Source organism: Rousettus aegyptiacus, unplaced genomic scaffold (assembly GCF_014176215.1).
Source record: "Rousettus aegyptiacus isolate mRouAeg1 unplaced genomic scaffold, mRouAeg1.p scaffold_m13_p_2, whole genome shotgun sequence".
NCBI lineage: Eukaryota > Metazoa > Chordata > Mammalia > Chiroptera > Pteropodidae > Rousettus > Rousettus aegyptiacus.
This window is the reverse complement of record NW_023416295.1, coordinates 90345315-90358881: the sequence shown is the minus strand read 5'-3', so window position 1 is coordinate 90358881 and position 13567 is coordinate 90345315. Positions and strand designations below refer to the sequence as shown.

The following is a 13567-nucleotide window of genomic DNA, read 5'->3' as shown; positions in this document are numbered from 1 at the left end:
ACTACTTGATACTGTGAATGGAGGAGACCTTTAACAATTTATTTTTTAGTGTATTTAGTTGCCAGTAAAAGTTTGGTAACCTTGATATCCTTAAATTGGTACTTACTTTTATGCTGTGTTTTCATGAAACACTGGTAACTTTTCTGCCTAAATTAGTCCACTAGCTTTTATAATAAACGAAATCCTTAATTTAGCCTTTGAGATTTTCTGGTGACTGGATATCTTATTTATGTTAGTCTGCCATGTATCTTAGGAAAATGTGGTCTATGCAGATTTTGTTTTGAAATATTCTTTAGAGTGTGTAGGCCTTTATAACTTAGCAAGGTACTCATAATGTACTTACTATTTTTAATTTAGTTAATAATGTAAAGTGAAGAGTTTTCCCTGTACTGTTAATAAGTTCTTTTTGATAAAGTACTTGCTTATAAATGTGAGCTACACTTAAGTGAAAGTTAGTATTGTCTACTCAATATTGATTATTGAATATTTTATAAATAAAGACTTTGTGTGTTTTAAAAATGAAGGTTGAAAATTTGTGGCCTTGTGTAACCTGTCTTTTTTTCTTCCCCAGTGGACTCCAGAAGGAAGACGCTTGGTCACTGGAGCTTCTAGTGGAGAGTTTACTTTGTGGAATGGACTCACTTTCAATTTTGAAACAATATTACAGGTAACAGTAATCTTCAGATGGTAGCATCTTTCTGTGGTACAGTAAAGAACTTGACACATAGTAACTTTATTGGTATTTTAAACTTATAGTTGGACAAATCATTGTTGTGAGTTAATACATGTTCTAAAGCCTTTCATCATATATTCTTGCATATAATGTTTACAAATGTTTTATGTTTTCACAGGCTCACGATAGCCCAGTGAGGGCCATGACTTGGTCACATAATGACATGTGGATGTTGACAGCAGACCACGGAGGATATGTCAAATATTGGCAGTCGAACATGAACAACGTCAAGATGTTCCAGGCACATAAGGAGGCGATTAGAGAGGCCAGGTTTATACACAATATACCATTTTCTGTAGTCCCTATTGTCATGGTTAAATTATTCTCTGAGTGTATTCTGGGTGCAGAAATGCATGGGCTCTGTCAGAATCTGGGAAACTTTCTGCACTCTATAAACACAATATTTTTCTTTGTTTTCACACATTCACCATTTTTCTGGCACCTTTCTGAAGTAGTGTTGTCCTGGTATCAGCCTTTACAATATGTTAGAGATGTATTGTCTGCTGCATTTTGCACTGGTTTTCTCTTTTCATTTATGGTTAATAATGTGTATACGTTATTCCTTTTTATTACCTACTGTATAAGACAAGAATATTTCATTCCAAATAAAGAATTCAGTCTTTAATTATACAACTGAATAAAATCTAAAGCCTACAGAAAACACTTTCAGAGTTCACACAAAATACAAGAAAAAAAAGCTTTAAGTGAAGACCTGGTTGGCTTGGTTATGCCACGACTTCAAAGGAAAGTATAGTAGGTCTAAAAAAACTCACAAGTAACTGGATGTGGCAAACGTTTATGGATTAATGTATGGGTTCTACAAGCTTTGAAACTGTAAGCAGATTATTGTCAAGAAGACTCTAGGACTTTCTTCTGATTCACTGTCGATAACATCAGTTATGTAAATGTATAATAAGTGGAGTTTAAAATATTTTCAGTGAGTTGTATACTTTTGCATATCAATGAGATATGTATAGTAAAACTGGAAAACAAAAGTTTGAAAAGTAAGCCTGAAGAATTGCTGCAGCCTCAGAATAAAGCTAAGCAGCGTTCTTTATGGTTGTGCCACCCATGTGTGGTAGGAGGTTGACATCTTTATAGAAATATCATCTGTGGCAGTCACCATTTCTACTTTCAGAATCTTAACAAAAGTTGTTTGACGAACATGCTTCTGCAAAGACTGTGCTGTAGTGTCCTGCCCATACATTGTTTTCACAGTTGGTCCTTTCTTAGTCATAGGATTTTAAAGTTCCAGGGAGTTCTTAGAGTTAGATGAGAAACTTGATGGTCTTTCACTATAGGGAGGAAAATAATGGTTCTCTCCTTTGCAGCAGATTCTTAGGCTTTAAACACAAATCTGAATGTCCCTATGTTAAAGTTTTCATCAAAAGGTGCAACATTCATGGAATAGCTTGCAAGGAAGAAGATGTAAGTTTTCCATAGGCCTTTTAAATAAAAGAGAAACATATATAGGAATGTTTAGTAGCCAGTCTTTTAACTTGCCCAAATTTCTTCAGTATATCGTTTCACAAAGAGGCAGAAGCTGATGCGAACTTTTTGAGCAGTATTCCCATGTGATTTAAAATAATGTTTACAGGAATATTGCAAAAGCAGAATTCATTTAGTTTCTACACTTAAATCAGCTCCATGTTTTTTGTTGGTGTGTAGGAAATATTGTACTGTGGGGAGCATGGATAGCAGTAGCAGCAGCAGTAGTAGTAGTAGTAATACACTTGGAAAGTACTCTGATAGTGATGATTGAAAATAAGAAGCAACTACTCTATTCTTCCTTTGATGAGATGGGATTGTTAGCTGACGACATTCTCTTTAAGGCATCTTCACTGTTGGATACTTCCCTCTTCTGTTTATAACGCAGCACACTGTTTTTATTTTTCCCTGTCTGAGAAGCACAGATAATCTGTTAAATGCTGACTTCTTTCCCCTGCTGTGTGTCTTCATGTAACAGTTTCTCACCCACGGATAATAAATTTGCTACATGCTCTGATGACGGCACTGTTAGAATCTGGGACTTTCTTCGTTGCCATGAGGAAAGAATTCTCCGAGGTACGTGTACTAACAGTACTGATTGGAATATTTAAATAGGGAAAGCATTTGTGGTTAAACCATCACAATACCACAATGCCAGCTTACATCTCCATTCAATTTTCTTAACATAGACACCATCTTAGTCAGGCTCTTCAGCAAAACCCAAACTCTGGTTCATAATCATTTTGTAGGTTTTTACTACTAATATTATCTTTGAATTCTTTGAGCTGCAATTAAATACAGGCGTTTTCTTCTTCCCTTTCTCCCAAATTACTTGCTTATCTGTGTGCATCTTTTAGGGCTATATTCCTTTTCCTGTCTTGCCCCCAGGACACCTTTCTTCAACACACTGACACTATTATTTAGATAGCTCATGTTCTTCTAGCAGTTTTTTAACAATGTGAACTAACTGAGGTATTAATAGCGATACTTCTTAGTATTGCTGTTTCTGAAAGCTGGTGGTTTTTCAGTGTATGACATTTGTACTACATGGCCCATTTGTTACTAAACTTTGGAGGGATTCCTTGTTTACTTTTATTGATTTCATAGTTATAAACAAATGTCTGTGAACTCCATATTACAGAAGAAATCTATATTTTCACTTGGATTAGCTTAGTTTTAGACTTTGTAAAGTGGGGCTCTTGAAATAACCAACACCAACACCATTTATGTGGATTCGGTAGTAGGTAGAGTTAGGAAATTAACTATGTTTTATATATGCAATGCAAACATTGAAACAAACTTTTACACTTCTAACAAAACCTTATTAATTTATTATTAACTAGGAAGGTAGCTTTCTCCAGTGCTTAATTTGAACCTGCACTGATTGAACCAAGAGTACATTCTACTCCATACTCTTTGATTTCACTATGCCATAAAAGCAACAACTTCATCTGACACATAAATGCAGGGTGGAGGAGTGGGTGCTACAGACATTGGGAGTCAAGAAATTCATATTCAGAATTTCCTTTTCTGTTGAAGAGTCAGCAGAGTTGTCTTGGTTGAATTGTAAGTTTCTTAAAACTTTTCAGAACTTTATTTGCAGCATATAGTGTTGATGCTTTCTAGACAAGAAAATAAATGCTCTTGATATTTAACACATACTTCAAGCTAGTAGTATTTCTTTTAATCACATTTGCTTACACATCCTGGCCTTGTACATTTTGTGTGGATTCATCCATAGTACTATATTGTAATACCTATCATATTGAAGGAGTTTATGCACTATGAAGGTCATAATATTGTACAAATTCAGAACTAGATGTAGTCTTTGAAATCATCTAATCTGAGTTGTTTTATGGGTGAGTACATGACGTAGACATCTTAAGTGATATGTTCAGTGTAAAATTAATTCAGAGCCAGGACTAGAATCATATCACTTGACTCCTAGCCACTGCTACACTAAGGTGAATCTTTCTTCACTATCTCTTAGCTGTTAAACAGAAATAGATAAACAACTTTTTCTAGGCTTTGAAATCCTAAGAAATATAGAGAAACAATAATTTTATTTATTAAAAGCAATTCTATCAAAAACAATTTTACAGTGGGCTAGGACTATAATAATTGGGAAATTGGATGTAAAACCACTATACATCTTGGATTGAAAAAAAAAATCTACTGTATAATGTTTTCAATCCCACGTTTGAAAATAAATTTTGGTAATGCAACTATAGATAGTGCTTAACAACTTTTTCTCTGAAATTGAGAATGTATGTGAGATATTAACTAGCAGCTAAATATTTTCAACTTTGAGTCCAGGTGAATTTGGATTGAGTTAAGTGGATGCTGAATCATTATGTGTCCTTCCTATAACAAAAAATACACCAATATTATGATGTATTGATTAAAAGTTGAATTTTATTTTTTATATGGAGTTCTTTAAGTTTTTCCTATGGAAATTTCAAACGTGCAGAAGTGCATGAACTTCCATTATAATGTTAGGATTTATGTTCTAGCTTATTCATGTTTTTTGCTTTAAAAATATTTTACTTGCTTTATAGGTATGATTTTTTTTTTTTTTTAGTATCTGAGTATCTGACTATTTTAAACCAAATTATACCACCCACAGAGAAGTTCTAATAGCACGTGTAGTAGACAAGTTATTAGACTCCGATTATCCATTTTCTGTCATTCCTCTTTCTAAATTTTCTGAATTTTAGAGATGAGTATAAAATAATGAAACCAATGTTGTTATAATTTTCCTGTCCTTCACTTGGTGGGTTGAGGATGTGAGGATGAGGGGGCATGGCGGAATTCTACAATGTCAAACGAATAGGGATAGGACCTTCCAACCTCTGAAATGTCAGTTGCCATATATGAGGGAGTGACGTTCATGTATCCCACGTATACTGTAACATTGAGCAGATAAGCATGTCTGCAGCATGTTAATGTGCATCAGACCATCATTTGGGATTAAGTATTAAGAAAATCCAAGAACATTTTAATTAAAGGAGAGCTTTGTAATCATGTGATCTCTTTATCAAAAACCTTTTTGACATCATTTCTAAAAACCAGTCTTCTGTTCACAAACACTTTTAGTGATGTAGTATTCACGACCTCACACAATTCCCTTTTCCAATTTTAGATAGCTCTAATTTTCAGAAAGTTCTTTCATTATATCACAGATCTGCTTTCTTACAACTTGTTCTGACTTCTGGAACATGAAAAATTAAACCTGTACTCTCTTCTACATGGCAGTCCTTTGAGTATTTAAAGACAGCTAGTGTGTCTTTTCAATGTAGTCTTTCAGCTATAAGCACATACTATCCCTGTGCATGCCAGAAGCCATACTACCATACTGTTGAGTGCAGAATTTATAGTTGCTATTTGTGTTCATCCTAAGGTGGTTCTTATGCTTCTTAAAAAAGGAAGAAGTTACACAAGAGAAAGTAATCTATATTTTTAAGGTAATAGTGAGCATAGATCTATTGCCAGGAGACTTACTACTCAAAAAGTTGTGATGATTGGTCCATAGGTAGGAAAAATAGACACTTATTGAATATAGTGCAGCATTGAGAAGAACCATGTATATGTCTACCCATATGCAAGTTGTCATAATTTATACACATGTATCCTTTTCTAGTATGAATTACAGCACTCAGCATATGGACTGGGATTAAAATAACATTTAAGTACTAGGAGTACATGCGGCTCTAGATCACTGATGTTTATGCATTTGACTCCAAGTGAAATAAAGCCATTAAAATCAATCTTTTTAATTAGCACACATTATACACCCTACCATACCATAGGTAGAATAAGGTTTTTACAAGTTATGACTCCTAAATTCATGCTTCTTAAAGTTTAGTAGGGAATGTAAAATATTTTCACAAATTTAAGACTTTGGATAACGAGAGAAGAGTCATGATAGTGTTACAGGTGTAGTTTTATCAGTGTAGAGTTAAAAGATCACTTATGGCTAGCTCCAATGTAAATGAGGAGGGTTGAAAATATGGAATCAGTAAGAACACCCAAGTTAATTTTGGTGAGAAGTATAATACTCTTTAAAAAAAAATCCAGTCTCCACGTTTCAGCATACTTGAATTTTGTTTCACCTTCATGATTTTAACAACAGTACCTTGCATATTATACTTACTATGTATCAGCCATGTTCTAAGTACTTCATTTAATCTTTCTAGTGATCCTATGAGATTAATGTTTGTTCCACATTTTACAGATGAGTAACCAAGGTAAGAAAAAATTAAATACACCTTCCCAAGGTCATATATAGAAGAGGAGAGGGGTGTGGGTAGAGGGCTCATTTAGGTACTCAAGTTTATTTTACTATTCTTTAAAATTATTCATACAGGTTGTAGGTTTTCAGTGTATGACATATTTAACAAAAATTTAATCACAATGAGTAGTTCAAACTGCAAATGGGTTATGAGGTACATACTAGGTTATACAAATAGAACATGGACATAAGAAGTTAGACTTACTCAGGAGGTTAAGATCGGTTTTCAGTTTTCAAATATAGCACTCATAGAGAGGACATGAACCCCTGAGTACACACAGCTTAAGAAAAAGAACATTGTTAATACTTTTGATAAGTCCCTGTACATCCCTTCCTGGTTGCATTTGACTGGTTTTTAATAAATGAGATCAACCCCTCTGCAAAGATCTTTTGATTGAGCAGTGTGTGTTTGAACCACGTGAGGGCATGTTTACAAAGTCTGATTTCCCAAAGTCTGTGATGCTTTTTATTGGAAATAATTTAACTTGCTAAAGTAAAATTGGCAAACCACGTAGTTTATGAAAGGACCTAAGTTATTTTACAAAACAGTCCATAAAATCCTGTCTGTTCTCTCCAAGATGAAAAACAGAAACATCCAGCTTTCTTTAATAGCCTGTAGTGGAATAACTCCTTCCAGCAACATGGTATGTTTTAAAATTAAAAGCACTTTAGGCTCATCTCATTTAATCAACCATTTAATCAGCCAACCATGTGGACCCAGTTTACATAGGGGCACCTATTTTATCTCTCTAGGGGATATATTTTGAGGAAGAGTTTATTTAAGGCTCTCTTCCCTCTGCTCTCCTAAAAAGAGTGAATTATCTGAGTACATTATGAGAAGGAAAATGACTTAATATTTACTTCTAAAGTCTGTTATTTGAAGAAATTAGTGTAGTAAGGTCCTGAAATACTCATTTCATATGCTGCATTCACATTTTTATGTTGGGCTTTCTCCTTTTTTTATCTCTATACTTGTTTTAAGTATTGTACATAATATGGCAAAACTCGTTGAAAATAAGATTTGTGGCTTTCTTGGAATAGCAGAGCTGCATGGTGCTGCAGTCATGTTCAGTTTTGAGTCAACAGTTCCCAGACACTCTTGTATATAAGGATTACAGTTTTTTGACAGCAACGGATTATTGTGATTAATAATTTAGGCAGCTGATTTTCATAAAGCATTTATTAAATATAATTGCTTAATTAATTTTGTGTGAGACTTAAATTTCCATTTGCTCTTCTATTGTAGAGCTTCCAAGCTAATAGTCTTTGATAGTTTTTAAGTTAAAATTCAGAGCTTTGGAAAGATTATAAAATTAGATAAATATATAATAGGCTTTTGCTTGTTAGTGGGTAGGTCCTTTAATAAAAGTGTATGATTAAAACACGGTATCATCAAAAGGGAAGTTAAATATACAACAGATTTTTTTAGCCACTTTTTCCCTTTACTTACTTTTTTATGATATATCAGAAAACCATTTTGAAGTTTGATTTAAATCATATTTCAGGAATTTCTAAGAAGTACCTATAGTTCTGTAATCACTTCAGTTATAAAAAGACCAGAATTAGAATTTTTGTTTAAAGGAAGAAATGGTAATTTCTAGGTCATTTATCTTTCTTTACAATTTGTTTCTTAATTTCTCCACAAAGCAGTATGAAGTCTCTTAAAGGCAATCTGCTGAGCCCTCTCTGTTTTTTTATATCCTTGAATATACTTTAATATAGTTCTCTTAGAACTTTACCTCATTGATGATGTTAGAACTTTCCTTGTACATGTAACTTGGATTAGCACTATGAATTCTATCTGATTAACTTGCTGATGTTTTTAAATAATGTGTTGGTTTCTAGGGAACACCAGGACGGGGGTCCTGTGGTGCCTTTGGACAGGGATTGTAGAGCTGCTCTGCAACCCAGTGCACTGCTTTATTATAGCCCTCCCCTGACTACTGCATGCCCCTTGTCATGAACTGGCAAAAGTGCTAATGTCATGTAAAGTTCCAGTGTATGATACATAGCCTAAAAAGTAGTTAAGATGTTGTTGTTTTGGGACTGTGTACACATTTTTAGGTATTTTTCTCTTTTTTAAGTTATCTATTTCAAAGTCGAACCTTGAGCATTCTCTGCATCTAGTATCACCATCTCCCTTTGCCTGTCAGAGGTTGTGGGAAATTCCCACTCAATTTCCAGGTCTGTTTTTCAAAGGTAGAAATTATACATATTCTACCACATTAAAACAATTAGGAGATATTGAGGGAAATCAACATGAATGCAGAACCAAGGAGTACAAAGGTGAGTTCTAGAGACTCCATGCCAGGGATCTCAAAATTTTGTTTCTAACAGAAATTTTTATGTATCATTAAGCGAAAGTAACCTGTGATGCCAGCAGTCATCAAAGGTTAAGTAGGAGTTCTTGGTTCTGTTAAGCCTAAGGAATGCTTTTTCTAATGATCATTTATAATGTCTGCTTTTCTGAAATGAATTTTATTGATAATGACTGCTGTACATAAAATTTTAAAAGGCGCTAGTGTACACGCATACAAGCTCAGAGAATAAAAATCTTTACAAAATGCTCATTAAAGGACATTACTGCTTCCATCTGAGAACCAATATTTGGAATAAGTCGTGTTAAAACAACCCTATATTTATAGAGTTCCTGGAGAGGGTCAAGGAGACTTAGCCAAACTATAGGCAGTCTTTTGAACTAATTTTTGGATCATGGTAGAGAATCATAGCAGCATAAGGGCATGATTGAAAGATCATTTTCAAAGTAAGTTCATTGGATGTTTGTTACTTTTGAGGCAAGCATTCAGAGTGTTGTAGAACCTTTACTTGGCTTTGGTTCTTGTTAACATTTTTTCTTAATCAGGATGGCTTGCTGTGCACATTTACAGGTGATTCAAGACTACAAATTCTCCAGATGTCAGGATTCAAGACAACATTAAAATGTTTAACTTTATGAATAGAAAATATGTAAAATTTTAAATAGAAATAAATGTAAATTTCTGTACCTAGGTTTCAACCTCAATCTGGAGTTTATTAGATTGATTTATGAGAGTTCATATAAAAAATGATGGTGGGTTTTAGATGATGAGTATGAATTCTTGAGGTCTCATGCCCTCCCCCACTTAGTAAAAATGGATGTTTAGAATGGTGGCATTTAATTATAGAAGGAAGATGATCAGAATGGAAAAGGATCTGGAAATCATGAGAAGAGTAAAGGGAAGTTTAGTTTGCAGCTTAGATAAGAAACACTTAAGTTTAGTCATTTTCATATATTTAAAGGACTTCATAAGAAAGGTTTGGATTAATTGTATATAGGTTTAGAACATAGGAATAGGGAGGGTATAGATAGAACATTGTATCTGGATTTAATTATGGAAGTTTGTTCCTGTAGAAAGATAAGAGAATGGGCTGCTGTGTGTGAGCTTTAGGCTTCCCTTTGTTGAAATTGTGCCATTGCTAGTTTGTCAACTGTCAGGCAGACTGTAGAAGACATTCCCTTTTCAGATGGATGGTTTTATTTAATAATAATTAACTAGGTTAAGTTGTCTGTTAACTGTAGTTTTATATTTTAGGGCAGATTCAAAAATCTGAAAGTCGAACATGTGGACACATTACAAAAGGTTAAGTGGATAGGATATATTATTGCCAACTTCTCCAAAATTTTGTTTTGTTGAGACAAGATCATTTTATTATAACCTTGTTGTTTAAAGTAGTGAAAAGAGCCTCAAAACTACCATCATCTTTTAAAAAATATTTTAAAATATTTATGGTTTTCAGTTATGCACAGTAATTATATACAGTAAAGTACAGAAATTTTAATGTACAATATGATGTGTTTTCACATATTTATACACCCTTGTCATTACCATTTAGATCAAGGTACTGAATGTTTTCAACAGTCTAAAGATTCCTTTATGCCTATTTCTCACCTAAGCCTTTTATTTGGTAGTTTAGACTTTCAAAGATACTTTCATTTTTTTTTCCTTTTTCTACTGTTCAAGTTATTGTGTTGTTTTGTGTTTTTATCATCTTACTTTCCTTTGTGTAGAGCTGTCTTAATTTCCTTTCATTGATTTGCCTCGCTGCTCTTTTAAAAATAATCTTACTTTTTCCCAATTAGCTTCATTTACTAGTTTTTTGCTATTAAAAGCAACACAACAAAAGTCAACATATAAAGAAATAGTATTATCTATTATTACAATCATGGGTAGCTGGGAGCTGGTCGTTAGCCACAATTTTAGCTCTTAGCTAAATGTGACTGAGGCAAGTCACATTACTGTATAAAGAGGATTAATAATTTACTGGCCCTGCCAAGTTGTGAGAATTAATTTGGTTAATATGTGAGAAGCATTTAACTAGTATCTTAAAAAGCATTCAATCAATGTCAGCTAGTATTGTCACTTGCAAAGCTAATTTTAGAGCTGTTTCCTTATATTTGGCCCTTTTAAGGATAAAATTGGTATTTCAGAAATATATTTTACTTTTTCATTTAAATGTTTTTCATCCATTATCATTAGTTATTACATGTAGCCTATAAAATGACCCCCTGTTTAAACATAGTTGTCATGATTTTCTAATGTTTTCCAATGTAAAAAATTCAGCACGTCGAATTGACCTTTATAAAATATCATATGGAAGCATTTAAAGATTTATTTTAATTGTTAGGTGAATCAAATGTTCAGTGATTTCCCTTTGTGGTCAGGGTACTGTGCTTAGTTCTTTTGCTGATATAATTCATAAGACATGGCCTCGTCCCTTAAACAGCTTTTCCAATAGTTCCCTAGTTCTTTAATTTTTTCAGATGTTTTTTGAATTGGCCAGGTATCATGGTGAACAGGAATGCTGAATACACTGAAAATCAATAGTCCTCATAGCTTATCACACTATAGCACACTGGTCCAGACTGTGTCATAAGGACAACATTTATTTTTCTCTGGGGATAAAGAACAGTTTTCCTATTATAACCAAATTTAGTCATAATAATAAATTTCTAACTCTAGTAATAAAGTTGCATGGTCTAGTGATAGCTCTGGCAAAATGTCATTTCTCTGTCATCTTTGATGAGTAATGTAACCAGTGGTAAGTTAGGGCTCTTGGGGAAAGTGTATTCTATGTATTTTTTGTCAAAATAGACAAGACTTAAATATAGTCATCTAATGTTACCTGTTGGAGCCTTGTAAAAACCCTCTGTCACCATCCCATCAAATTGGCCAGCTGACAGCAAGACTGGGTGGGTGTAACCTAACCTGTTCTATTGCCAAGGTTTTGGTGGAGTTTGTTGCAGGCTGGAAGCCAAACCCTTCAGTAGGATGTAGCAGACACAGGTTTGACTGATGAAATGATTGGGAGGAGCTGTTAGTAATTAAAGAGCATTGTAAGTTTAGTCATTTCAGAACTTAAACTATCTTCCTTTCTTGAGGTCATATGGTACAGTGCCCAGTTTTAATGTTCTTTAGTTCGACCCTAAATGTTAAATACTTCAAAGTTGTGTGTGAAAATATATATATATTTTTAAATTAATTTATTTTTTAATTTTTAGCACCTACAGTGCCTGGTCTTCCTAGGTGGTCTCCCATCCAAGTACTAACCAGGCCCGACCCTGCTTAGCTTCCGAGATTAGACGAGATGGGGCACATTCAGGGTGGCGTGGCTATAGATGTGTTAATAATATTTTATGTATTTATTTATAATGGTCGAATCAGATCATTTAGTTTTCAGCAGTTTATAGAAACTATCCATTTGCATTCTTTTTAACTACATTATCAATCTGATTTTTGAGAACATTTTTAGTTTTACAGATTTAATGTTTTAAATGTACCAATGTAAATTACCAAGGGTCTTTTGGGTAAAAATAAAATGTTAAAACAAAAATCTTTCAAGAATATTTGCTAGGCATTTTATTTGGTTTATTAAATTCTAGCAGAGAAATCATTAAATCAGCTACTATGAAATACTTTAACTTTTTGAATTAACTTTTAAGTTTAGTTTTTTTCTTTATATTTCTTTTATATATTTGTTAAAACAAAACAAAACAAAAACATCTGGCCTCCCGCAGTGAGGAAGGAAATATGAAGACAATTCTGATTTAGGAACTGAATATTAGAGAGTAAAGGTCATGAGATGATATGGTATTTGAAAGACTCAGAATGGTAGAGGGAGTTTCAGGCTTGGAGAAGACATGCCAAGGACTGTGATCATGTAAATGATAAGATTTGTCAGTTATTGAGGTCTAGGCTAAAAAGATTTGTCAGCATTGTGATATTTTCTTCATCATGAATTAAACGTGCAAAAATTCACCAAGGCAATAAATCTATAATTCTTTAAAAATTTAGAAGAGGTTTACAGAGGATGTCAGATTGCTTGGAAAGGCCAGACTTTTTATTGGATTACTTCTAATACCCTAATGCAAATACAGGTGAAAGACTCTAACCTATTATAAAATGTAACGTATGAATATTTAGCTCATTTTTTACTAAAATATTAATACCTCATTCACCACATGGACTCAGGGTGACCCCAGACTTCCTTTTCATACTGTAAGTTACACAGACATTACTTGGTATATAATATCTATTGTCTTTGAAGAAGTTTTTAAATGTTAAAAAACTGGTTTTAATTATTATCCTTAAGTCAAGGTTTTGATGTGTGATGCATCAGATCTGGTACATGATGCATGATGGCATCAGAAGATGTTTAAATCATTGCTTCTTCTACTTGCTGAGTAACCAATTTTCATGATCTAACAAGAGAAATCAGAGTGTAATACATGCAACACTTTATGTGCTACAAAGATAGAGGGCAGTGGCAATGGAATGTTTTCTCTCTCAACCAAACGTCATACATGCAGATTCCTTAATAAACGGTGTACCTTTGAGGACAGTGACTTACTTGTTTTGAGAACTCAGACTAAAGCTCCAAACTTAAATCTCCCATGGCCAGGACGGACACAATATGCACTTGGAAAACTGGCATATCCTTACCCTGTGTCCACATTCACTAGATGTTAAAATCTTCCAGTTTTATCTGGAAGGTAGTGGGTCATTTTTTTCCCAAAG

The 13567-nt window shown here is 33.6% G+C and overlaps 1 protein-coding gene and 1 pseudogene across 2 annotated transcripts in view; one reads left to right on the top strand and one right to left on the bottom strand.

The window, feature by feature from the left end:
* The window catches only part of WDR33 (WD repeat domain 33), an 84549-nt gene that overhangs the window by 31061 nt on the left and 39921 nt on the right, over positions 1 to 13567 (top strand). For both annotated transcript variants that reach the window (XM_016157043.2, XM_016157042.2), the window contains exons 5-7: positions 572 to 667; positions 852 to 1003; positions 2700 to 2797. In XM_016157043.2, the coding sequence (XP_016012529.1) occupies positions 572 to 667; positions 852 to 1003; positions 2700 to 2797 (346 nt within the window). The remainder of the gene's footprint in view (positions 1 to 571; positions 668 to 851; positions 1004 to 2699; positions 2798 to 13567) is intronic.
* Positions 12052 to 12170, bottom strand: LOC118614701 (annotated as a pseudogene).